The 26,746-nt window shown below is 40.0% G+C and overlaps 1 protein-coding gene across 4 annotated transcripts in view; it reads left to right on the forward strand.

Moving 5' to 3' along the window:
• The window catches only part of AK5 (adenylate kinase 5), a 263,749-nt gene that overhangs the window by 184,250 nt on the left and 52,753 nt on the right, over positions 1-26,746 (forward strand). For 3 of the 4 annotated variants that reach the window (XM_003990243.6, XM_011284927.4, XM_019837267.2), the window contains exons 9-10: positions 4,416-4,458; positions 9,565-9,609. In XM_003990243.6, coding sequence (XP_003990292.2) covers positions 4,416-4,458; positions 9,565-9,609 — 88 coding nt within the window. The remainder of the gene's footprint in view (positions 1-4,415; positions 4,459-9,564; positions 9,610-26,746) is intronic. The other variant, XM_019837266.3, reaches the window with a different exon arrangement.

The following is a 26,746-nucleotide window of genomic DNA, read 5'->3' on the forward strand; positions in this document are numbered from 1 at the left end:
TGTGTATTTTTGAGAGAGAGACAGAGCATGAGGCGGGGGAAGGGTGGGCAGAGAGAGAGGGAGACACCGAATCTGAAGCAGGCTCCAAGTTCCAATCTGTCAGCACAGAGCCCGACACAGGCCTCGAACCCACAAACAGCAAGATCATGACCTGAGCCAAAGTTCGATGCTTAACCAACTGAGCCACCCAGATGCCCTGTCCCAAAAGGATTTTTAAACATCAACACTATCTACATAAGGAGAAGCAGCGTAAATATCTGACTCCATGACCTCATCCCTGATACCAGTAAGAGACTGCTGATAAAGAAACATAGGTTGGTATCAGGGCACTGAGGGCAGCAGTGGATATGCTCAGGCACATCCCCATCCAGTGACACACAGAACTTCAGCAGCATCGTTCCATACGCATAGGTTCCCAGCAAGGATCCAGTGAGATTATAGCAGTAGTTCAATGTCCACTTTATATTAGGACCTGATCTGCTTGTGACAATGTCACACAGAACGGGTCCTGCAGGCAGGAGCATACACCAGGCTGCAATGAAAGCAGGTGGAAGAACATAATTTCTTATGATTGGTGAACCCATCCGGGAGGCTACGTTGCTCTATTTTTATCTCTCCCCCCAAAATTTCAATAGTTCAAGGAATTGAGAGTGACAAGACACCCATATCATAAGGTGGTGATAGTAGGAGCTACAATCCTAAAGGAAAACATATACGCACCTCAACTAGCTGCTCTTCCTAAAAATGATACCAGAATCCAGCCTTGCAAAAGCAGTTTCTTGCCGACGCATCCACCCCAGGAAATAAAGTTGAATGCAGTTCGCTTTTGCTCTCCTATGGCTCTGGCCTGACTGGAGAATGAGAGATAGAGACCAAAGCATATCCATAGTCCAAACCCAGTTTCCCATAGAGCCACAAGTCCTGTCTGGAGGTTCTAGCTGTGTCACTGCAACAGGATTTTTTTTTATTTCTCCCCTTCAGTTACCAGCATTGTATCGTAAATATAGCACAAGAAGATATGGCAACCTGAACTTGCTCTTGTGTGTTACTGGTTTCTCTGCAGCTTTGCCCATCTTCACCAGCATTAATTACCTCATTGCAGTCTGTGTCTTGGCTTCGTATGTGTGAGTCATAATTGGCACTTACATAAAATCTGTGCCAATATTAGTACTGTTTCTGCCGGTTTGTTCAGATTTAGTATTCTGCTTTATGCCCCCCAAACCTAGTTTATTACTGTGGAAAGGCACCTATGCCGCATCATACCCACAAAGCTCAACCTCACAATTCAGGCTTACAGGTGTCAGAAGGCTGACTAGATGGAGCACAACACAATGAAAGACTGTAACACCAAGAAGCACCCATGGGTGCCTAGGGTGGAAGTTGGTAGTGAATGGGTTGTACTTTCTCAAAGTATGCCTCACTGCAGATGCAGCTACAGATTATTAGGTATCTGAAACAAACCTGTCTGACATTTTGCTTCTTATATAATTGACATTCTGATTAATGCCTTTCATACAGAACACACTTAGCACTTGAAAAGAAAGAGATGAGACTTAGGGCTTCTGGGGTCTTTATGGCATCTTTTTCACCAAAACAAAACCAGAAGTGTTTGCCTTTCATTAGTTGTTATTGTGTGTGTGTGTGTGTGTGTGTGTGTGTGTGTGTGTATAAGATGCCAGATTAATTTTATTTACAAAAAAAATTCACACAGGAATCATGAGGTTTATTGAGCATCAATGGAAAATAACACCCCCCAGTCAAACATCCTATTTACCTGGGCTTTCATGTCATTGAATGCAGTGGGCCCCATTCCTAGCACCACTCTGCTCCAAAAACCTTTTCACTATCAAGGCTTTATTGGAAGTAAGGCTGGGGCTCATATGAAGCAGTTGGGCAAACATACTAGAAGGCTATGAATAAAAGCTATGGATAAAAACCAGTCAGACTCAAGAAGCCACACAGAGGTGAGATAGGCTCCTTTATAACACAGTGCATTATTTTACTAATTCAGATTAACCTTGATTGCTCTTCTAAAACATGATAACTAGGTGTGAGAAAAATCTGATGCAGTTCAGCCTGTAAGATGGGTGTAAGTCTTATAACTCAACAGTGATATTAAAAATTAAGGGAGAAGACTCCCTAACACTACCTGGATATGTTCAATAGCTGTGTGACAAGCAATAAGCAGAGTCTAATGGAACAATCCTTTTCCAACAAAAGCTACTGAACCTCTTTCTGTGTAGATGCTTGTTAGGCAAACATAACTTCAAACAGGTCCCTGTCTCAGGTGGGCTTCGCTAGAGGCAAACCTCAAATGGGAATTCTTTGCAAGTGTGCTAGTAGGGAGTGCTTTTAGGACAGGGGGAGAGATGCAAGATAGGGCAGGGGCAGGAGCTGAGCAAGGATGTGACCCCAGGTGGCTATCAGCTTCAGTCTGATCTCAAGGGGAACACTAGGGCACAACTTATACCAGAATTGTCCTATGTTGAAGGTGTTCTGTGAGCCCTTAGCAACAGCTGAGAGATGGGTGCACCAGCCAGGCAGTGGCATGACACTAACAGATCCATGGTGGTAGCTAAGCTCCTAGGATTAAATCTCCAGGAACCATGCTGTGTGGTAGGAGATGTGGTTCTCATCCTAACCCTGACTTCACTAAGGACATGGTGACATGGCCATGGGCTCCTCAAATGACCTCAATGACCACCCATTTCCCCATCTGTAAAATGGGAGAGGGTGATGGCAGGGTTGGATTAGATGATCCCAATAACTCCAAAATGCAATGCTGTAAAATGCAATGATTTCAACAAGAGAAGTAGGGATAGGCTCACTGAGGAATAATTGACATTTTTCCTATTCGTGGAAGGAAGTTAATGAATGCAAATGTGTTCCTGAATGAACACTCCATTAGAAACTCTTCTCTCACCTGGAATAGCTCTAGATACACAGGGAAATCTAAGAAGACAAGCAGTAAAGTTGCCCTGAAGGCATATGTTCTAAAAAAGAATGGCAAGGCTCTGATTTCAAACAAGTACTCTCATGGCAGTTTACCTTAAGGGGGCATTAATACAACCAGCCAACCTCATTTAACTGACTCCTACATCAAAGCAAATTAGAAGCAAGAGGCTGGAGTGAAGCATGAGCCACAGGCTGGCCCTGCAAAATGGCACAACCTGTAATGGAGAGCAGTTTGACAAAATCTATCAGTTATAGATACATTTACTGTCTGACCACACATCCCCTTCTCTGATAATTTATCCTACAGATATATGTGTATGAAATGACCTTTATATGAGCTTATTCACCATGCTTTTCCCAAAATAACCCAAGATTGGAAACAGCTCAATGGTCCATCAATAAAGGACTAGTTAAAAACAACAACTATGTTACCTTCCATACGATAGAATACTGTACAACTGAGAACATTCTGTATTGATATGGAAAGTTCTCCAGGATACACTGATAAGTGAAAATGCAAGGGGAAGAACAGTATCATTATAGATGAGTATGTATATTATGAACATATATGCATGTGTAATATAAGTACACTTTTTTCTGTATACAAAATGGAGGTAATGCCAGATTATATATTTATGTTCAAATGTATCCATAGATATCTGAAAGTTTTTTATGTATCGGGAAAAAGATGCAAAAAAAAAAAAAAAAACTTCTGTAAGTGGTTACCAATGATGGATGAGGGAGTGGGAAAATGGAATGGATGGAGACATAAGTAGAAATTAGAATTCTCACCAAATGCCTTTTTATATAAACTTTCATCCTAGACTCCCCTCACCACCCCCCTCCAACTACCACTGGTTCTTCTGTAAGGAAAATGCAGCAGCTGCTTGGTTAAAAAATAAAATAAACATTTAAAGGCAGGCATCAATCAAAGCTGGTCATTCCAGTCTCCCTTATTTCATGCTTTAGTTTTCAGGGATTGGCCAGTGGTTAACCATATGGCACCCACTGCTAAACACTTCCTATCTGGCCCTTTACAGAGAGTGTGCCAAGTCCAGCTTTAAACCATGAAGTTGTTTTTAAACAACTATAACTACAACCATCAGTGAGCTTCGGGCACTGAAGAGTGTTGTGTTCTTCAAATCAGCTTTTCTGATCACACATAGGTCATGCACCAAGAAAATGAAGTGCAATATTGTACCAGAAAGTCCAACAAAGACAGCATGAACTCTTGGGACAGACAGCCCAGGTTCCAATCTGGGTTTTGTCCCTCACTGCTACATGACCTTGGGCAACTTGCTTCTCGAATTATTGGCTTTTTCATCTGTAAAAGGTGGATAGTAATTGTGCCTCCTTCATAGAGTTGTTTGGAAAGTTAGATATGTTAATGTACATTGGCAAGAAGTTTAGCACAATACCTGTTAGTACTCTCACCTAATATTTTGATTTTTTATGTGCAGGGTGATGACCAGTTAAATGTATTTGGAGAGGATACCATGGGAGGTGAGTTTCCCTTACTGATCAGACCAAAGTTGTATTTTAGTAGCTTTGAACATGTCTTTTTTATTAAACACCAACTGATAGACAGTAAACTACCGACAGCATGCAGTTTTTCCTTAGCCAGGCTACACAATTAAGATCGGAACTCTTTGGATCTTTCCCCTTTTAGTCCATATCAAGAATCAAAGGGCCACCTTACTTAGAGATGCATTTCCTTACTACCCAGAGAACATGACCCTTGACATGCTTAGTGAAAATGGAATGTTCTCGTAAAAATATGTTTGGGAAACATTTAACACTCACTACCCTTTGGAAGAGACACATATAACAGCATAGCAAGATTCCTATAAGTCCTGCAGTAAAGACAGCTGGCTAACTTTAACATTCTTCAAATTTATTGGAAGTCTTTTTCCTACACGGTAGTTAAAATTCTTCAGTGTGCTGTTGGGATGCAACCTAAGAAACACCCAAATTATCCTGCTTTGTAACTGTTGTCATGTTAAAAGTCTCATAACAACTAGCAAATTCAGCCTTCACTGTCTGAAAATAGCTAAAATTATGTGAATTTGAGATTGTCCAAAAGAGATAAGGCTCATGATTGTCCTAGGTAAAGTACCTTCTAACATGTCCACTCAGTAATAAATGTTGCTGTAACTATGGTTCATGGAAATACGTTTGTATTGACTGTGAACACATGCAAGTAAGTGATCTGGCTTTCCAAATAACCCCAGCTCTAATCCTACACTGATCCATGAGCATGAGGTAATAGATAAAGTGTCATTTGATGATAATGGCCATAGCAGTATGTGAAAATCTCAGTCACCAAATTACATCATGGTGATTCATGAGGAAAGGCACATAAACATGAGCCAAGTGCAAATAATCAACTCAGTCCCAACTGGACAGGGATTGATTGATTGCCTAATAAAGTTTCCCTTTTTCCTGGCTATAAAATTAATATGTATTCATTGTGGAAATGTTTTCAAGGTAGAAAATATGAGCTATCTAAAACCTTATGACCTCTAAATAATCATGGTTAATATTCTAGTGTATTTTATCCCAGTGGGTTGGCTATGTACCTGTTTTTATATAGTTGAGAATACATGTGTATATACAAATAATTATCTCCATTCTTTTTGTGTATATCATAACATAAGCATGTTCCCAAGTCATTACAAACTCTCCATAACCTTAACTCCTAATGACTACACTGCATGAATGTTCCATCATAGGTACAACCATACCCAATAACAACCATAGTCGCTTTCTTAGATAGCAAATAGATTAAAAGTTGCTCAGCTTTGTATAGAATTGTTGAATCATTATATTGTTCACCTGAAACCAATATAACCTTGTGCGTTAACTGGACAGGAATTTAAAAAAAGAAACAGTTGTTGCTTAGCTTCATAAAAGGAAGCTGGAAGTCTAGAGAACATGAGATGACCATCTGGTCCATGAGTTAAAAGCACCAATGTATGTGCCTTTAATAGAAAGCTCCAGATAACATAGGATTTTTCCAGTCACTGTGGACTGTTCTGTAGAGACTGCAGCATCTCTTTGATTAGAAAGAACAAAAAATTTTATTCCTTAGTGTGAAAACCAGATGGTTCCCCAAACCCCAAATTCACATCTTTCCTCTGATTTTAGCTCCCCTGTCTCCTTCCCCTCCTGTTCCCAAACCCAATTCTTCATGTCCCGTTTTCTCTTCAGAATTGGGCCTTTCCTCAGCTAGTAGTGGATTCCAGCAAAAAGGTAGCATTGTGTATATAAAAAAAAAGCATCCCAATTTTACTGAAAAGCAAGTTGGATAACAGAGGAGTGATCTCGCTTTCAAAAGTACTTATCATCTACATAAAATATAAAGTGTAAGTCAGGCTCCTATCTGTTAATTTTAAGTGTAAAAACTGCAGTTTTATCACCAAGATAGGAAATAAAAACTTTGTACTATCTCTCAAGGTAACCACATTCTGCCCATCATTTTAGTCAACTCACACCCAGAGCAAGAGCAAAAGCAGCTGCCTCCAGAACCAGGAAAAGAGCCCTAAGTTACACCTAGACTGGGAATTTAGGGCTGGCTCCGCCCAGTCTGGCCCCTCCATCCTGGGTCTCCCCTCAAGGTGGGGGTAGCTCCAGGAACTTCCACAGCCAAGGGTCTGAAACGCACAGCTCAGGGGCCTGGGGTTCCAACAAAAACATCAAATACCTTTGAACTCTAGAATCTTTACTTCAAAACTTCACGTGTTATTTTCCATGAAGTGAAAAATCACAATGTCCTATATTCTAATATATTACTGTCTCTTCAGTGTATATTACAGTTTGAAAAGTAGCTCCCTTAGCATAAGGGTTAAATTAAGAATAATAAAATATTCAAAATTATCTTCAGTTGCTCTATCTGCAGTCACATCTGCCCAACTAAGGGAAGCATCCAGTCTCAGATCTATTTTGTTTGTCCAGCATGGTGCTCTAAAAACTTGACTTTAAATGTTAGTTCTTGTTAGCCATAGTTCATAACACTCCACACCCACCCTCCTCACTGGTTTAGAATCTCTGTCTGGCCTTTGTCTAAGCACATCAAAGAAACTCTTCTGAAAGTTCTTTGTGGAATCAGCCTGCTCCCACACACCCACCACCACCCCTGGGGGTGTTAAACTAAGCTGCTCAGAAATTAGCCAGTCTTGGGGCGACTGGGTGGCTCAGTCAGTTAAGCGTCCATCTTCAACTCAGGTCATGATCTCACCATTCTTGAGTTTGAGCCCCACGTCAGGCTCTGTGCTGACAACTCAGAGCCTAGAGCCTGTTTCGGGTTCTGTGTCTCCCTCTCTCTCTCCCTCTCTCTGCCCCTCCCCCACTCACACTGTGTACTCTTTCTCTCAAAAATTAATAAATGTTTAAAAAAATTAAAAGAAATTAGCCAATCTAAGGATTGACTTGAACATGGTGGCATCCTCTGACCCCCTCTAGAGCCTACTTCTTTAGCTTTTCACCATCATTTGCTCAAGATGGTCTCTAGAATACAGCAATACCTCCCTTACTGGCCTGTGCAGACTCCCACAGTCAACTGCAGAGCATCCTGAGCTAATCTACTTCTGCCCCCAAACTCTGTGACCCTGCCCTGGAACAGCTCAGCAGGCAGCCTGATCTCCATAACTAAAGCCCTGTGGTCTTAAAGCCAGGGTGAGTTTGTTTCTGCTCTTCTCTGAAACATTCGCGGGTAGTTCTGCTGTTTCTCCTGTCCTCAGGTCCTCACTCTAAACATTTTTTTTTAGTTTGAGGACCCCCTGCTTCCAGGCTCAAGCAATAACCATGGGCACTTTCTGAGGCCAGAGACCCTGAGCTCACAGAGCCATTCCCAATTCAAGTTTGGGGCTGTGGTCATCTCTTCAAGTAACCTCACCCTTAGGTTTAACCCAAGGCCTCTTCGAATTTTGGGTTACTTTAGAAACCTGAAACATGCAACAATAATCACATCATAATTTTGGCCAAGGGGCAAAGGGGACCATTTCCTCCTGTGGCCCATTTATTTACGGGAACCACAAAATCATAGGTATTTGAGCCGAAAGAGACATTAGAGATCATTGGGTCTGACACCTTTACCCTACAGATGGAGAAACTGAAGTACAAGGGAGAGGAAGTCACTCGCCTAGGTCTAGTCAGTTGAGAATAGTATCAAAAGTGTAGCTATTGTCTACCCATCCTTCATGGCCAGCTACTACACCACATGACAATTGACAATCTTTTAGGGCTCCACAAACTCTGGGGGGTTTTGCACTTTGCCAAAAATTCCTAATTATCCCTCTGTTTCAAAGTGGTGGTTCCTCGGTCCCACACTGTTGGGGTGAATGCAAACTGGTGCATCCACTCTGGAAAACAGTATTGTCGTTCCTCAAAAAGTTAAAAATAGAATTACCCTATGATCCAGCAATTGTACTACTAGGTATTTACCCAAAGGATAGAAAAATACTGATTTGAAGGGATACCTGCATCCCAATGTTTATAGCTGCATTATCAACAATAGCCAAATTATGGAAAGAGCCCAAATGTTCAGCAACTGATGAATGGAGAAGATGTGATACACACACACACACACACACACACACACACACACACACACAAATATTACCCAGTCATCAAAAAGAATGAAATCTTGCCATTTGCAATGACATGGATGGAGCTAGAATGTATTATAGTAAGTGAAATAAGTCATAGAAAGACAAATACCATATGATTTCACTCATATGTGGAATTTAACAAACAAGCATGGGATAGGGAAAGAGAGGCAAACCAAGAAACAGACTCTTAATGATAGAGAACAAACTGAGGGTTGATGGAGGGAAGTAGGTGGGGGGATGGCTAGATGAGTGAGGACACTTATTGTGATGAGCACTAGGTGTTGTATTTAAGTGTTGAATCACTAAATTCTACACCTGAAACTAATGTTAAACTGTATGTTAACTAACAGGAATTTAAATAAAAACTTGGAGAAAAAATAAAGTAGTGGTTCCCAAAATTCAATCCTCACTCTCACCATCTCTGGGATTTTTGTTTCATCTCTATATGACCTATGCTAGATATTATTGACTTAATATTTTTCTCTAAATTGACTCACTATTATTATTTAAATAGATTTATTTTAGAAGGAAATTTTATATTACTACCTTAAATGGAAAATAGTATTATTTTCTGTAAATAGGAACTGTATTTAAAATATTATCTTCCAGACTCCCCATTTGTGCTTTAACCCCTCTTTATTAAAAGAGATCAGCAAATGTTAAGAAAAATGTAAAATAACACAAAACTGAGATACTTAAGAACGTTTTAAAATAATTTTAAAAATTATCTTTCTTTGTAAGTCATGCTATTTAATGGCTTATCAGTTTTGCCACCAAAAATTGATAGTTTGTGTTAAAATGAAATTATGTTACCAGGGTCTGGGAATAAGGTTGAAATGGTCATTGGTGCCTATAATTTATGACCTATTAACACATTTACTGAACTTAAGGCTTCTTATCAAATAAAGCTACAAGATTTTGGTTTTTACACAACATAAGTAAAACCAGTGTTTCAAAACAGTTTTACTTGCCAGTAACTTAAATTATTCTTACTTTAAAGGTTTCGTGGAAGATTTGAGAAAGTGTAAAATTATTTTCATGATTGGTGAGTAACAGCTCTCAAGTTTTCTAATGCAGTTGCTAATAAACAACTTGGTAGAGAAAAAAACTGTTCATTTCTTATTCTGCTTTGAATTCTGCCCCTTTTTCAGTTAGGAAATACCCTTGAGGCTTCTGGATTGTTGCTTTCATTTATGCAGTTTTATACTGTTTTTGGCTTTGTATCCTTACAGAACAGACAAAGTAAGACTCTAAGGAATGTCAGACTCCTGATTTTAGTTCCTCAGTAATAAAATACCTTATAATCCCATGAGTATGAAGAAGTCATATGCTAAAATCTAGCACATACATTTTCTGTTTGAACAATGAGCCACTGCTCACTAAACGAAATATATCAGCAACCACATATTCAAATATATTTCAGTAACCATACCCTGCATTCCGTTTAGCTAATGGTAAGAAAATTTCATTTATTTCATGCCTCATACTGTGAACGTCGTTGGTAAATTAATTGTGGGATAAAATTCACCAGCATTTTCTAAGCACATACTGTGTTCCAGTTCATTTCACTTAATCCTTCCACAATCCTATAGGTTGGTGGTCTATCTCTATTACATATCTGTTACACAGATAAGGACACTGAGACTCAGAAAGGTAAAGGGACTGGTCCAAGCTCACATAGCTAATGAGTGTGAGAACCGGCTATTCAGTTTTCCCCATGCAAATCAATGGGACTATTTGAGCAACAGTTATAATTGCCCAGAATAGCACCAAATATTGTCAAAGCACCTCCCAAAAGCTAGTACTTTTCCCTGTAAGTATTCAAGTCTTTAGAAAAGTTAATACACCTACCTTTTCATTTAAAAAATTTTTTCTATTCATATTCAGAAATAATGAAAAGGTCCACACATCTTCAATGGGTAGGAAAAAGAATAGTTATCGGCACCCAAGAAATATAATCATATAAACTTAGAATCTTGCATCCTAAAGTTGGAGTGTTTCCTTGGAAATCTCTCACTAAGTCTCCCTCATTGTCAGATAAGGAAACTGAGTCCCAGAGGATTTAAGAGGTTTGATTAAGGTCATTTAACCAACTGGTGGCAGAGAGGAGACTAGGGCTGCAGTTTCCCGTCCCAGGGCTCACCCCATTCCACCACACAGTTGTGTGGGTTATTACCCTGGACTGTCTCCCTCATTCAGTCCTCCATCCCATACATACTGAGGCCTAGACCCATTCTGGGCAGTGAGGGATCACAGAGCTTCCATCCTAGGTGAAAAGAAGAACTAATCAACTTATTATCACAAACTTAAGGAGACAGAACAGCCTGGATTGAGTGTCTGGGGTAGAAGTGGGTGATCAGAGTGATCAGGCAAGGCTTTCCTACAGAAGTGATATTTAAGCAGGAAACTGAAGGAGGAGAGTGGGCAACGCAACCGAAGGGATTAACAGAGGTGAGAGGAGGAGGAAGTGCGTGTCTTAAGCAGTGAGAATTCTTGAGCCCAACCTGAGTTCTGTTTCTGAGCTGCTTGCCTCTTGTTGACCTTAACCATGGGAACTGGATGAACTCTTGCCACACTTTTTACATTCTTTTCAAAAAGTAAAAGTAAATTATTTCCACTCCTTACTGAAGAGAAACTCATCCTCCTAATAGCAAAGAAAATTCCCCTTTCCACATAAATTTTAATCACTTTTCTCGCCATCAAGGCCATACACAATGAATTATATTCAGCTTTTATCTTAGGGGCCAAATTAGGAAGAGGAGAGACTCTTAACCCTGATGTTCAGTATCCAAAGAATGAGCCTTTATTACCACATAGAAATCTGTGTCTTTAATAATGTGATCCAAAAACAGCTTCTAAAAATAGTACAGCATGTTTTGTGATTGTTGTTATTTTCTCTGGCAGTAATATTATTTCAGAGTTACCAGTGGTTTAGCACTCGCAATTAAATTTCGAAATATATTTTCAAATATCACTTCTATCTGTCTAGGTATAACTAAAGACCTTGACTTACCTAAGTCCTGTGCCCTTCAGAAAGTCAAATAGCACAATATAAAATCTTTGGCATCATACAAAGCTTGAAACCCCCAAGCGTCCACAGACTGCAGTCTAAAAACTGCTGCTCTGAATAAAGGTTTTTCTTATATTAACCAACTCTCCCATATTTTATCTTACTGGTCAGTTACTATTCTATTAAAGATTTCAGGTTACTGGTTAGGCAGTAGAAGGTGCAAAAACCACTGTGGTATGAGGAAAAATGATTGTTCTTCTAGGGCATTTAGGACTCTGCTTGAAAATTAAGTCTTTAGTTCTAAACACTTCCTTGACAGATGGCAGAGTGGTATTTGGGGGCTGTATTATTGCAGGTCAATTTGAAGCTCGTAAAAATACTCAGGATGTCATAGACACACCCATAACAGTTTTGATGAGTCTTAATAAACAAGAGTCCATTGGTTTCAGTGAAATAAGTGTGGTATTCCCTATATGAGAAGATGAAGTTGAATTTTTCACTTTTCAAATTATTGTCTTGACATCTACCAAGACAAGTGGGATTGAAATATTAGCCAAAAACCAGGTTGACAACTTTGCTGTTAGTCTGCAGATAAAAATTAATATTCCTAAAGCACTGCTCCCCTGCTTTAAAGTATCCTAGTTCCTTTTTGTCTATAGAGAGGTCCAAATTCTTCAGACTGACCTTCAAAGCTTTCTCCCCACTGGCCTCAATGTGCCTTCCCATCTCCCACTCCAACCCCATGTCAGTCTGTGGCTCCAACCCCACTTCCCTTGCTTTTGCCAGTCCTGTCACTTGAAATGTCTTCTCCCCCAGTTAATCATGCCCCAAGGTCAGGTTTAACTTGTAGCCCTGTGACATCTCTAATCACCAGCTTCTTCCTGTGTGCTCCTCCATCGTGTGTGTCTGCATCACTCATTTAGATACCCTGTAATGATTTAGGAAAACAAATATTTGTTGGAATAATGAATTCTTTAAGAACCAGTGTGGCCAGTTTCCATAACAACTGAAATAGCAGTTGGAATTCTTGGACTGGAACTGACAGGCAGGTTGCTGCTGCTGCTGTAGCTGTTGCTGGCAGGACAGTTTTCAGGTTAATTATGAGCCTAATCGACGCCCTGACTCCATTGTAGCTGCTACCCTCTCACCCAAAACAAGCAACACCAACTTCCCCCACGTCTGAGCAATTTCATATTCATTTGCAAAATAGTTTTCAGTCGGGGCAGTTAATAGCACCGACCGCCATCTGAGTGGAAAACATATTCAGGGAACGTGTACTGTCTGGACCAAAAGGAAAAGTGGCAAGGATGGATCTACTTAGCCCTTTGAATGTTGTGTGAATATTACCTTTGTTCATGAGGAAGACAGCTCAGTAGCTGTTCATAAAGAAGCACCTTCCACAGGATAGATAAGGGATCTCACAGGATCAGGCCAGTGATCAGAAGGATTGAAAAAGGTTCGATGGACTTTGGTAGTTCACACACAAGACATAAAAACCATGCCAATGTACATTATGTACAAGACTGGGGCTCATTCATTGCTGAAAATGGAAAATTCGTTGGATAATATAAAAATATCTCTTAAAGAGCCTCATTATGTCCCACTAACAGGCTCCTACAGTTTTCACAACCTTTTTGGTACATTTTTTTCCTCTCTCTCTCTCTTTTTATTTTTTTTTAATCTCTTGATCATTATCTTGCTATTATCCAATCTATCTTGGCCTCCTTTTCCCTTCTGTGCTTTTCATAGCCTGCCTATGCCCAAAATGTGTCATAACCTGAATTCCCATTAATTCCTATCCAAAGCCTTGGTAGAAGTGCTTCAATTTGGAAAATCATCTGATTTTACAGGCGAGATGTGATACTAATGGCATAATGATCAAGACATCATTCTGTGGCTTTAGCTTTCAGGATGTCGAGGACACAGATGGCTTTGTGTACCTTAGCATTAGTACTGACAAACTGCTTTTCAAGTAGTAAGCTTTGGGAGGTACTTTTATGATATTCAGTGTTATTTTGTGTATTTTTAACCTTGTGCAAACTAGTCCTCTTTATGTCCTTATGGAAAACTGTAGAAATGAGAATTTTTGCTTAAAACTCAATATTTTAATGCCCTGCCATTATTTCACTATAGCTCTAATGTCATTTCATTGTTGCCGTGTTATCAAAGAATTTTGAATTAATTTAATCTTTAGAAAATACTTGCACCCCAGATGAAACATGTTTCATATTGATGCACATATTTGGTTAAATTAAAACTGAAAAGCAAAACTGATTGTTTTAACTTGATGCAGCTGTAAGAGAAGCCAGCATTCATTGAGCACTTAACACACACTAGGCACTGTACAAATAATGTTATCTTATTTAGTGATTGTACCCTGTATGGGGTATGGATTATCACCATCCTGACATTGCAGGTAAGATGCTAGAAAGGTAAATAGTATACTAATAAGTGATGGATCTGGGGCTTGAAAGCTTGGGTTTTATCACTGGCAACAAATGCTGCCAATTGCTGTCCTTGAGGTGACAGGCTGATTTTATTTCTTTTCAAGAAAATGTCTGCCAGGGCACCTGGGTGGCTCAGTTGGGTAGGCATCCGACTTCGGCTCAGGTCATGATCTCACAATTTGTGAGTTCGAGCCCTGCATGGGGCTCTGTTCTGACAGCTCAGAGCTTGGAACCTGTTTCAGATTCTGTGTCTCCCTCTCTCTCTCTCCCTTGCCCACTTGTACTCTGTCTCTCTCAAAAATAAATAAACATTAAAAAGAAGAAGAAGAAGAAGAAGAAGAAGAAGAAGAAGAAGAAGAAGAAGAAGAAAATAATGTCTGCCATATACTCAAGTGTAAAAACCCATAGTTTATCTGCTAGCCCATCTTCCAGAAGATAAAAAATGGTTTTTAGCTTAAAAAGCAACTAGTTAAGCAACTCAAACAATCATAATGTTTTTCCTCAAGAAAACCATTAACCTACGTGTGCTAAAGTGCCTTGTGTAAACTTCACACAAAATATTGAAATGACATGTACTTAAGGGCTGAAATTAAATGAAATGAGTCTTTTATACTGCTTCATCAAGGACATTTTTAGGTAACACTGGCGTTTTCTTCCTTTTACTTTACTGTGAGTTCATGGTGATGAATATAGATCTAGTAGAATTGAATGCAGCTGTCTTGATGCATGTTGTGGTTTTGTAACAATTGCTTCTGTACCATTAGTGAAAAGCAATAGCCTGTAAGTGTTGTAATGGAAATAAGGGACTGTCCAAAATATACGAAAACACTAATTCAAAGAGATACATGCACCCCTATATTTATTGCAGCATTACTTACAATAGCCAAATTATGGAAGCAGCCCAAGTGTCCATCAATAGATGAATGAATAAAGAAGATGTGCTGTAGGGGCACCTAAGTGACACAGTTGGTTAAGCCTCTGGCTCTTGATTTTGGCTTAGGTCATGATCCCAGGGTCATGGGTTGAACCCCATGTCTGGCTCCATGCTGAGTGTGGAGCCTGCTTAAGATTCTCTCTCTCTCTCTCTCTCTCTCTCTCTCTCTCTCTCTCTCTCTCTCTCTCCTTTGCCCCTCTCTGCCACTCGAACTCTCTCTCTTCTCTCTCTCTCTGATAAAAAATAAAAAAGAATAAGTTGTAGTGTATATACACTAGCACACACCATGGAATACTATTCAGACATAAAAAAGAATGAAATCTTGCTATTCTCAACAACATGGTTGGAGCTAGAGAGTATTACGCTAAGCAAAATAAGTCAGAGAAAGACAAACACCATATGATTTCAATCATCTGTGGAATTTAAGAAGCAAAACAAATGAGCAAATGAAAAGGGGGGGAGAGAGAGAGAGAGAGAAACCAAGAAACAGACTCTAACTATAGAGAACAAACTGATGGTTACCAGAGGGGAGATGGGGAGAAGGAAGGGTGAAATAGGTGATGGGGATTAAGGAGGGCACTTGTTCGGATGAGCACCAGATGTTGTATGGAAGTGTTTGAATCACTATATTGTACACCTGAAACTAATATAACACTGTATGTTCACTATACTTGAATTAAAATTTTTAAAAAAAGAAAATAGAGGACCCCCCAACATCTGTGGGCCACACTTTGAGAACCACCACCCTAGGACTAATTTAGGAAGGGGTTATGTTAAGCAGGTATATGAAACTCTAGACTTTGCATTTGGAAAATCTTAGAGGAGAAAATAGTTTTTTGTGCCTTGTTTTTCACTGGCCCTTTCAAAAGCAAATAACCTCACAAATGTGAGCAAGGGGTCAGGGGTAAAGGGATACATCTACTGAAAGCCCATTTCTCTGGGCTGCTGTAGGCCTGGAAAAATTCTGAATGTTTCTGGGTAGCCAGTGTACAAGGGATGCCTGAAAGGAAAGGCTGGGTGCTAGTCAGAGGTGGGCAAAGGAGAATGTATCAGGAGGACCCACAGGAGACTCCAAAGCAAGGCCTGGATGGAGGTGGAAAGGGTGACCTCCAGGATCAACAGCAGTGGACTGGAGGAAAGGTGAAGAAAACCCTCCAGGTGGGAGAATAGCCCTGACATTGGAGATTGAACTTTGAACTTGAGTTAGTCCCATCAGGTCACTATGACAAAATACCATAGTCGGGTGGCTTATAAACAACAGAAACTCATTTCTCACAGTTCTGGAGGCTGGGAAGCCCAAGACCAAGGCCCTGGCAGATTTGATGTCTGATGAAGGCCTGCATCCTGACTCATAGACAGCTATCTTTTCCTTGTAACCTCACATGGCAGAAGGGGTGAGGGAGCTCTCTGGGGCCTCTTTTAAAAGGCCACCAATCCTATTCATAAGGGTTCCACCCTTGTAATATAATCACCTTCCAAAGCCCCACCTCTTAATACCATCACATTGGGCCCTAGGATTTAACATAGATTTGGAGGGGACACCAACATTCAGTCTATAGCAGAAAATTGACTATCATGGTTATCAAAAATCATTAGATTAGATTAAGAAAACTCAGATGAGATTTGACTGAGTTTCTTAACTGAAACTGAGTTTCTAAACTGAGTAGTTTCTAAACTACTGAGTTTCTAAAATGAAAAAGGTAGCTAATCAGCTAGGCTGGGTTCACATAAAGAAATATGTCTCCATCTGACCACCAAGCCTGTGCTCTGCCCTAACTGAAACATCAGAGCTCTGCTCTGGACACAGACACATGATTGCCACAGCTCTTTCTCCCATGAGGGCATGCAGTTATTAAGGGACCTTTTGGCACTCTCCTGGACTAAAACCTGTATTTTCAAAGTCCAGACCATTCAGGATGAGAGAGTAAAGGAAGAGAGACATTGGGCCACTTTCCAAGAGAGCCTCAAATGCATTTACAAACCAATGGGATATCTTTCTGATGTTGAAGAAATATAGGCATTGTGTGCTAACCATGAACCTACTTTGTCATAGACTCTAAGTCTGAAGTTCTCTTTTGGCCAGCAAAAGAACGGGATGCAGGAGGAAAATCGAGAGATGGCTAATGCCTTGAAAAGATAAGAGGCCCAAATAAGGGTCCTTGCCCCACTTTTTATTAGGATCAGAAGGCTTAAAAACATGACAATAGACGTGCACAAAGAGACAATGAATCTGTGAACATTAACTTGTGGACATGAAGGAAAGGGAGTCTTGAAGATATTCAGGGTTAGGGGTTTGGGTTCATACAAAACAAAATATTGGTGCCAGGCAGTCGAGCAGAAGGTTGTTTACAGCAGACATGAGGCACCACCTCTGTTTATCTTAGCTAGCCTAGGGGATGAGACAGGTAGGACAAATAACCTGTTTATCTTAGCTAGCTTAGGGGATGAGACAGGTAGGAAATAACAAGGCACTTTTTCTTTTATTAATCATCTCCACTTTGGGCTGCTTCATCTGCAGCACAGGAGTCTATAGCCCAATTTACCTGTTTACCTAACTTGGTCCATCCCTCCTATGAAAGCAGCTTTCTGCTATAGTACTAAATTGGGGGTCACATCCACCCGGAATACCTAATCTTGCTTATTTCATATACCTATGTATTGGGTGCCTTTGCACCTCCCTATTTTGTTTACCCAAACTCGAGTATGAACATCCTATGGCTTTGTACTTCTTTATACCTTGTTAACCCATTGGTGTAAGCCTGGGGGATTCTTAAGCTTATTCCTCACACTACTTAATTACATAAACCTTTCCACTACAAAAATGCTCTAAGTAATGTTGAACTAGAACAAAACATTTTCTTCATTTAACCAGACCAGACCTCTACAAAAGGCTTACTATGCTTAAAGAACTATGGGATTCAAAAAGACATTAAACAGTCCTTGGAATACTGCATGACATGGCAGAAGCACAGGGATTTTTCCATGTTTTTTTTTTTTAAATGATTTCCTCAAGAAGGAAATGTTGCTGAGTCAATTCAGTCATCCAGACGGGCCAATTATTGCTAAACGGAAAAGTGCCCACGTAAATGAGTTTTACCAAGGAAAGTGTTTGGAGACCTCACACCATCATATACATTGTCTCCCTACCCATTTCTTGAAATCTTTTTGGAAGCACCATTAACTTACCAACAGAGTCACCTGGTGAAGACTGAGTTACTCAACCTGTTCACTTAAAAGCACATCTCCAGGTCTGACTCACTGAAAGCTTCTTTTGCTTGTTCTGAGACCCACTAAGCATGACCAATGGTACAGACTTTAGAAGGACCCAGCACTGGAAATGAGAGACTACCCAAAACCTTGTGTTTATATCTAACCTCTGTGTGCCCTTGGCCCAATCCCTTAGCCTCTCTGGATTTCTTTTAAAATGGCAAAATGATATTTGTTTTCTTTTCACCCCAAATTTGAGCAGCCAGTGAGTTGATACGTTGATAACTGTTCTCTTAATTGGAAGCATGTGCAACAGAGACATAGCCCCAAGGAAGTGAAGTATGAAGGCAACTGAAAAAGTCAAAGTCTTCATCTTCTACCCCCCAAATATTTATTTTAATTACCTAATAATAGTATTAAAACTAACATATACTGGTCACTTACTATGTTCTAGGTACTGTGCTGCCTTTTTACATATTATCTTATTTATTTCTCACACCAATCACCAGTACTCATGTTTTTCCCCATTTTACAGATGAAGAAGTAGCAACTCAGAAGGGTAAGGAACTTCCCAAGATTACACTGTTAAAAAATGGGACTCACACCCAGTTTCTCAGACTTCAAAGCCCACGATTTAAAAGTGTATACAGATATGTAGTAAGGAGAGAAGGTGGGAGTAGTGTGGGTGGGGGAAGAGCTTGCCATAATTATTTGAATAAATGCCCCAATTTTCTATTTTACTTTGTTCCTGTATATCTAGCTATTGATGTCTGAAAGCAAAGACAAAATAATAAGACATCAAATGAATATTGGTGAAATAGTCCTCTGTGTGCCTCAGCATGTTTCTGCCAATTATTTGCAATTCCATAATAACTTCAAAACAGGAAACAATTTGAAGCCATAAAAGTATGTGAACCATTCTGAACACTGCCCCACCCACCCAAAGCACATCAATTTTGAAATATACACTGCATCTTTTACTAAGAAGGCATATCATGGGTATCTTTTTTATGAGCATTACCAAAAGTATTTCAGAGAGCCAAGGGCAACAATGAGCAAGTGTTTGAGAATGTGATTCTGGGTACATCTGAAGGAACCTAGTGCTTTTGAGATTTTCTTTGTGGGTTGGATAGAGTACCTGGACCACATATTGATCTCAAACAATGGCTTAGTTTAGAGGTAGAGGGAAAAAATAGCCTGGGCCAGGGGATCTACAGACTTCCAGGGGGCTGTATACAATTCCCTAATGATAAAAATATTCTCTCACTGCTATATTAAAATTTTCCATTAGCTATATACTCCTTTGGGTAATTTTCATTAATTCATTTGATTTTTATTGAGTTTCTGCTATATATCAGCAAAATGATGGGCCTCATCATACAAAGATGAAAGATGAGGCTCCCTAATCTCAAGGAGCTCATGTTGTAGGGAGGGAGCAAACAAACAGCACAGCTTGGTACAGTACATGCAGTGGCAGCAACATAGGTAATGGAAAGAAAGACTAAAGTGGGCATGCAGGGGTCAAAGGGGACATCAGAGCTGAGTCCTGAGAAAGAAAAGGAATTGGCCAAGTGGTAAGTGGAAAAAAAGTTGGAGTCCATGGCAAGGAGAGGGAACAAGTGTGCAAGAGAGAGCCTCAGAGGCGAGGGGGCAGGAAGCGGTGAGAGGCAGAGCTGGAAACAGACTCAGGGTCCAGGGCATGAAAGGCTGAGAACACAAGGCTAACAAATATAAACTTCAGCCTGTAGCAATGGGGAGCTGTCAAGGCTTTTATTCTGTCACGTGTCACCAAATTTGGATTTCAGAAAACACACTCTGGAAGCAGTGAGAGGGAGCCTAGGCTGCAGCAGGGAGGCCAGCTAGGAGGTCAGATGGATGGTCATGGGTCATGCAGGTGAGGAACAAGGAATCAGTTGAAGTGAAAAAGAAGAAACAGATCCAAAAGGTCTTAGGAAATAGAATCAACAGGACGTAAAGATCCATTTTGTTCGGGTGAACAAGAAGAAAACTAGCATGACTCGGAAATGGCTAGTTCAGGGGCTCCTGGGTGGCTCAGTTCGTTAGGTGTCCAGCTTTGGCTCAGGCCATGATCTCAGGGCTCATGGGTTTGAGCCCTGCATCAGGCTCTGTGCTGACAGCTCAGAGCCTAGAGCCTGCTGCGAATTCTGTGTCTCCCTATCTTCTCTCTCTGCCCCTCGTGCGTGCTCTCTCTCTCTCTCTCTCTATCAAAAAATAAATGTTAAAAAAAAAATTTTTAAGAAGTGGCTAGTTTAGATGACCAGGTGAACGGAGGTGTCATTCAAGAATATAAGGAATGTGGAGAAGAAATGGGTTTTGAGAAAGTGATGAAATGTGTTCACACAGTTTAAGATAGAAATGCTAAAAAAAAAAAAAAAAAAAAAAAAAAGATTGAGATGCTAATGAGACATCCATCAGTTAACGTCATTAAACAAGAGGGTTTTGAAATCCAGTACCCAAAATAACAAGTTGTGGCTGTAGACACAGATGTAGAATTCGCCAGGATATCAATGGCAGTGAAACCACGCATGTGCAAGGGATCAGCCAGGGAGCTTAGGGACAGTGAGCATGGAGGAAGGCTGAGACCAGGAGTCTGGGAAACACCTGTGCCAGAGCCAAAGGAGGAGAGAACAGCAAGGAAAGCAGAATATCAAGAGCAAATGGTGTCACAGAAAGCAAGGGAGGAGAGAGTTTCCATGTCGGAAAAGTTAAGTTAAAAAGCAATGAGAATTGTCTGTTAGGTTTGGCAACCGCAGAATTACTGGTGACTTTGGTGAGAGCAGTTCCAGTGGAACAGAAAGGAGTAAAGCCAGCTGGCTGAGGGGCAAATGGGAGGTAAGGAAGTGAGGATACATTTAGACTATACTTGCGAGAAATTTGACTCTGAGAGAAAGCAAAGACTTAGGGCAGTAACTAAGGGAAAGGTCAAAAGTGGGTATGAGAGAGTCAAACATATTTGTATATATAGAGACAGGCAGTAAACCATCTAGATAAGTGTGTGACCTACTTGAGTTCACATGCCAGCTCCACTCTGACCTTGGGCAACACTCTTACACCCACTCTTCCTCAGTTTTCTCACCTGTCATGTGGAAGTAATGATTTTATCTAGGTCATAGTGTTGATGTGAGGATGAAATGAGTTAACACATGTCACAGCGCTCCTAGTATATATTCAACAAGCATTAGCTATTACTACAACTATTATATGGTTAGTGAGGAGAGACAGCCAATAAAAAAGAGAGGATCCTGAGAAAGGAGGGGGGACAGCTAGGATAGGATCAGAAGTGCCTTGGAATGAGGAAAGGATACCTCCAGGATGGGGATGCATGACAGGTTAAAAGGTTGGGTGTTCATCTATCTGTTTCTGGTGTCACTTGTTAAAATTATACATTCCCTTAAGGGATTGACCTGTTATGCAGTGTTTTACCTGGAGCAACTGTGGTTGGCTGGGATCAAGACAAGTTGAAGTGGGAAAGTATCTCTTGGGCCTTGGGCTTACACCTGCCTTTTGACTGCCATTTCCTCTTGTAGACACCTTCTTGCAGTTGGTTACAACACAACACAGATTTTACTGTAGGATGCTGTATTTAGCCTTGAGACATAAAGCAGAATAACAAGCCAGTGATTAAAGGGGCAGTAACTGTTTTGGCTTTTCCAAATGTAACATTCCCAAAGTATTTCCCTCTCATTTTTCTCTAGACTCGAGAACCAAGAGTCTCAGAGCATCTTTATAGTTGTAAATGAAACATATTTAAACCAACCATTAGGTGGTCATGTCAATGAAAGACTCTCCTCTTATAACTGAGTGGAGCTGTTTTGTGTTAACAGGACATAGTCCTGTGACCCAGTTGATTTTTTTTTCATATTGTCTGCGGCACTGCCTCTGAAGGCAGTGTTCCTCATGGTTCTACTTTGCTTTGAGGAATGCCTTCTACCAGAAAATGGATCACCATGTCAATGCCACACACCTGCCCATCCATGCCAGCCAAGTGACCTCAGCTTAAAGTGGAAGGAACTTATTTGGTCCAATTACATATTTCCCTGAATGGACTAACTCTTATAGTAAAAGCATGGAAAGCTGGTATGGGCAGAGCCCCAAGTAGAACACAGTCTTATTTTTCTTGGAAACCCTCAACTTGGTCTGAGTGGACCCATTGAGGCAAGCTCTGAGACAGCCTCTCATTCCAACATTTGTTGTTGAGAGAGTAAGAGAATATTAAGAAGTGAGAAACCTGGCTGAGTCCAGCCAAAATTCTCCTAGAGTCTACTCCTGGAGACCCCTTCCACTGACCACTTTCTTGAAGGCAGTGATGGCCATTGATTGGAGAATAGTTTTTACTAAATTTCCTAGAAGACAGAGACCATGCCCTTTCTTTTCTTTTTCTTTTTTTTTTTTCTTCTTTCTATAGCACCTATCAGGATACCTGGCACTTAGTAGGCATTTGATACATATCTTTAGAAAAAATGAATGAATGGATTGAAATGGAATGGAAGATATAAAGACTTCATTGTCAGAGAAGTAAATGTGTTAACTTGTCTTCTACCAATACCCATCTCAGAGTCATAATGATAACAGCAGAGGTTTCAAGTAAAATGACAGGGCTTGGCCATTTTTAAGAACCAACCATAACTAAAAGACTCTTCCTCTGGATGGGTTCTGAAAAATCAATATGGAGTCTTTATAATGTCTTCCTGGCCCTTTCCCACAAAAACAAAATAAAAAAATTCATGCCTTTGGTAAATTTTGCTGAGTAAGGTAGCATGTAGCTTCCATATCAGAATCAAGTTCCAGTCCACCACCAGGTAACTGGCATAGATGCCAGGAAACAAAATATGAAACAAATAGCTAGAAAATCATTGACCTTGATGGTACTGATTATGAGTTTTACCACCATTCAAAGAAGGGAATATAGACTAGAGTTGATTTGTTAAACTGTCATTGAAGATGCAAGAAAAGGAAAGCAAGAAAAGGAGGATTTTTTTTTTAATTTTTAATGTTCCCATCCCTCAAGGGGATTATAATCTATTTGATGAAGCAAGAATTGATGCTTATAAAAACTTGAGAACTAATACAAGACAGTGTACAGTTAACTGACAAAGGAACTATTTAGTCAGTATTAGCAGGGATTAAGAAGACAAAGAAAGCACAATGGCTGAATGGATGGGAGCCCCTTCCTGGGGAAGCTGAGAACCAAGGAGAGCCTCAGAGAATGGATGGGATCCCCTAGGCTTGAGAGAAGGCTGAAGAGAGAGGGATCCCAAAAAGGGAGATTTTGAGTAGGGAACAAATAACAGTAGTAGGAATATGCCCTTCATGACCCAGGAACAGGAAGAAGATGGACCAAACCATGGAAGCCCTGGATGCTGAGAAATAATGTGATATTGACCAAGGATGAGTCCAGGGCTGGTGAACAGACCGGAAGCACCAGAAGGGAAAAACTGCCCTTGATGAACTTGCTCTACTTTCATCATTTCCCACTCCCTCTCTTCTGTTAGGATACATGCAGCCAAAATCTCTCCCAAAACAGATTACTAGAAGTTTTTTTTTAATTTAAGGACTTTATATTTATTTATAAAAAATAATATGTCTTTATTCTAGAAAACATGTATTAGCAATGACAAATCACCCAAAATCCCAAAGCTTAACAATGAGTATTATTAAGATTTTGATTTATATCCCTCTTAATGTTTTTCTATGTATGTATTTTTAAAATATATATTTTTCATCAAAATTAGATCATGCAACTCTAATACCTACTTTTTATACTTAACAAAATATCTTAAGGGCCTTTCCAAGATTGTAGAGCTGAATATACAATGTTGTATCCTAAAGTTTTCTTGCAATTGAACTGAAACAGAAAAACAGGAAAGCACTCAAATCATGAGTGTTTAGCTTGATAATTTTCCCTGAGTGGACACATTCATCTTATCCACATGCAGATCAAGAAATCGAACATTACCAACATCCCGGAATGCTCCTTGCCCCCCTTCTATTCACTTCCCCCTGCAAGGAATACCATAGATATTTTTGAGTTTTATATAAATGGAATCATTCTGTATGTATTTGTATCTGTCTTCTTTCAATACATCATTTTAATGACCACATACACTATTCCTTTGAATCACTATAATTTATTCAGTTTATTCCTATTGTCATGCATTTTCCCCCAGTTTTTTGCTTTCATTAAAAGTTCTGTAATGAATATCTTTGTAACTAAACAGTGATTTTTCCCCTTACAATAAATCCACTGACATAAAAAAGTTTAAGACTTTTGACTTATATTACCAGATTGCCCTTCAGAAAGATTATACCAATTTTATATTCCCATCACAGCATATAAGACTTCCAATTTCCGTGATTTGGTCCAAAATTGAACACAAAACCCCAGACGTAATCCAACTAACATCCACCACAAACGTCCCTACCGGTCTTAAATATCCTCACTTCCTTTTATAGTACATAAATAGACTGCAAGTACAAATATTCTCTGAATTCTCTGGCAAAGACAAAAACATGGAGTGGTAGTGCTGGAAATGACCTTGGAATTTACCTAGTCCAACAAGCTTGTTTTCAGATGAGAATACAGAAGCCCAAAGAGGAGAAATGTCAGTGGAGACAGATTCCCAGTGAAAAATGAACCAGAAAACAACGAGTAGAAAAAAAGCTGCAAAGAAATAAAACAAAATGTATTTCTGGCAGTTACCTTTGGGAAGTAGGATTATGGGAGACTTTTCTTCTTTTTGCTTTTCCAAATTAGTTAAATCTTCAGTAAGGAGCATATATTTCTTTGACAGAGAAAAATCATTTTCTTTAAAAGAAGGGAAGAGAGGGGCGCCTGGGTGGCGCAGTCGGTTAAGCGTCCAACTTCAGCCAGGTCATGATCTTGCGGTCCGTGAGTTCAAGCCCCGCGTCGGGCTCTGGGCTGATGGCTCAGAGCCTGGAGCCTGTTTCCGATTCTGTGTCTCCCTCTCTCTCTGCCCCTCCCCGGTTCATGCTTTGTCTCTCTCTGTCCCAAAAATAAATAAACGTTGAAAAAAAAATTAAAAGAAGGAAAGAGAAAGAAGGAAATGTAGAAAGGAGAGGCTGAGTTTGTAAATTACCTACTATATTAGCTTAATGCATGCCTAAGATCCCAGTGTGAGGTGGACTGCAAAAGAGGAAAAACAGTGGCTTGATAAGTTTAAGATGAATTTGGAAGAGGCAGAGTACTCTAGAACAATAAATTCTCAGAATTTAGAGGCCTAAATATGAAAATCCTGACTGAAACAGCTTTTGGAAGGCTCTAGTGTATAAGCTTGGTGAGTCAGGTCTGCAACAGGCCCTAGAGACCTCTGGGTGAAGAAGAAAAGGACCAGTTTTTTAGTAGTATTTTCTCATGAGCAGGTTGGAAATCCTGTCTCTGTCTTTGTTTGGAGATGGAGTTAGAATGGATATGGGGCTGGGATGGAGATGGGGGTGGGATGGAATGGAGTTGGTGTAAGCATGGGGATGTGGTTGGGATAGAGATAGGATTAGGTTGGATATGAATTTAGGATGGAACTTGGTTTGTACTAAGAGCTATAGGAGTTCACAGCATCGTGTGGTGAAAACGTTTACAGGAATCACCGTGGTGCATGCCATTTCCTCTCACCCAAGACCTGAACCTTCCTTGTCTTGTCTCTGTGTAAGAGCTAGATTCATGGCATCCAATTCTATGGAAGAATGAGAATCATGGCATCCAATTCCAGAGTCTTGTGTTAACTAGACATTTCACATGTCTTTCTGTGCCTATGGTAGATTCTGTGAATGGCAGAATCATTGACTTTTCAGCTTGTCACAAGAGAGATGAAATCATGTCTGTAAAGTCTCCAGGTTAATAAGTGGTGGGGCTGATAGGGTTGCTAGTTTTAGCAAATTAAAATACAAAACAACTAGTTACATTTGAATTTTAGATAAACAGTGATGGGGTTTAGTGTGAGCATGTTTGATGCAATAATTAACTGGACGTCAACTGGCAACCCTATGGGGCCATTATGGAAGCCTAGTTTCTGGTTAACTAAACACTGTGTGGTGTATTTCTGAACAGCAAAGTCTATCTGATTTCCAGAGTGGCCTTACATATGAGAGACTGTAGAGCTTAGCAGTTACCAAGGCACAGGGGGCCCTTGGGCAAATATTTTTAACCTGTACAATAAGGTTATAAATAACATTTACTTCAAATAGTTATTATAAGGATTAAATGACTCTAGCTCTTCCAAAGAGACAAGACAAGGAAGGTTCAAGTTTTGGGTGAGAGGAAATAGCATGCACCAAGGTAGTGATTCCTAAACATTAAAAAAGAATACTAATAGAACAGATACCCACTAGAGAGAGCCAAAGCATAAGAGACTCTTAAAAACTGAGAACAAACTGAGGGTTGATGGGGGAGGGTAAGTGATGGGTATTGAAAAGGACATCTTTTGGAATGAGCCCTGGGTGTTGTATGGAAACCAATTTGACAATAAATTTCATATATTAAAAAAATAATAAAAAATAAATAAAACTATCAAAAAGAAAAAGGAACAGATACCCACTAGATCAAATATCA

This window comes from Felis catus, chromosome C1 (assembly GCF_018350175.1).
Source record: "Felis catus isolate Fca126 chromosome C1, F.catus_Fca126_mat1.0, whole genome shotgun sequence".
NCBI lineage: Eukaryota > Metazoa > Chordata > Mammalia > Carnivora > Felidae > Felis > Felis catus.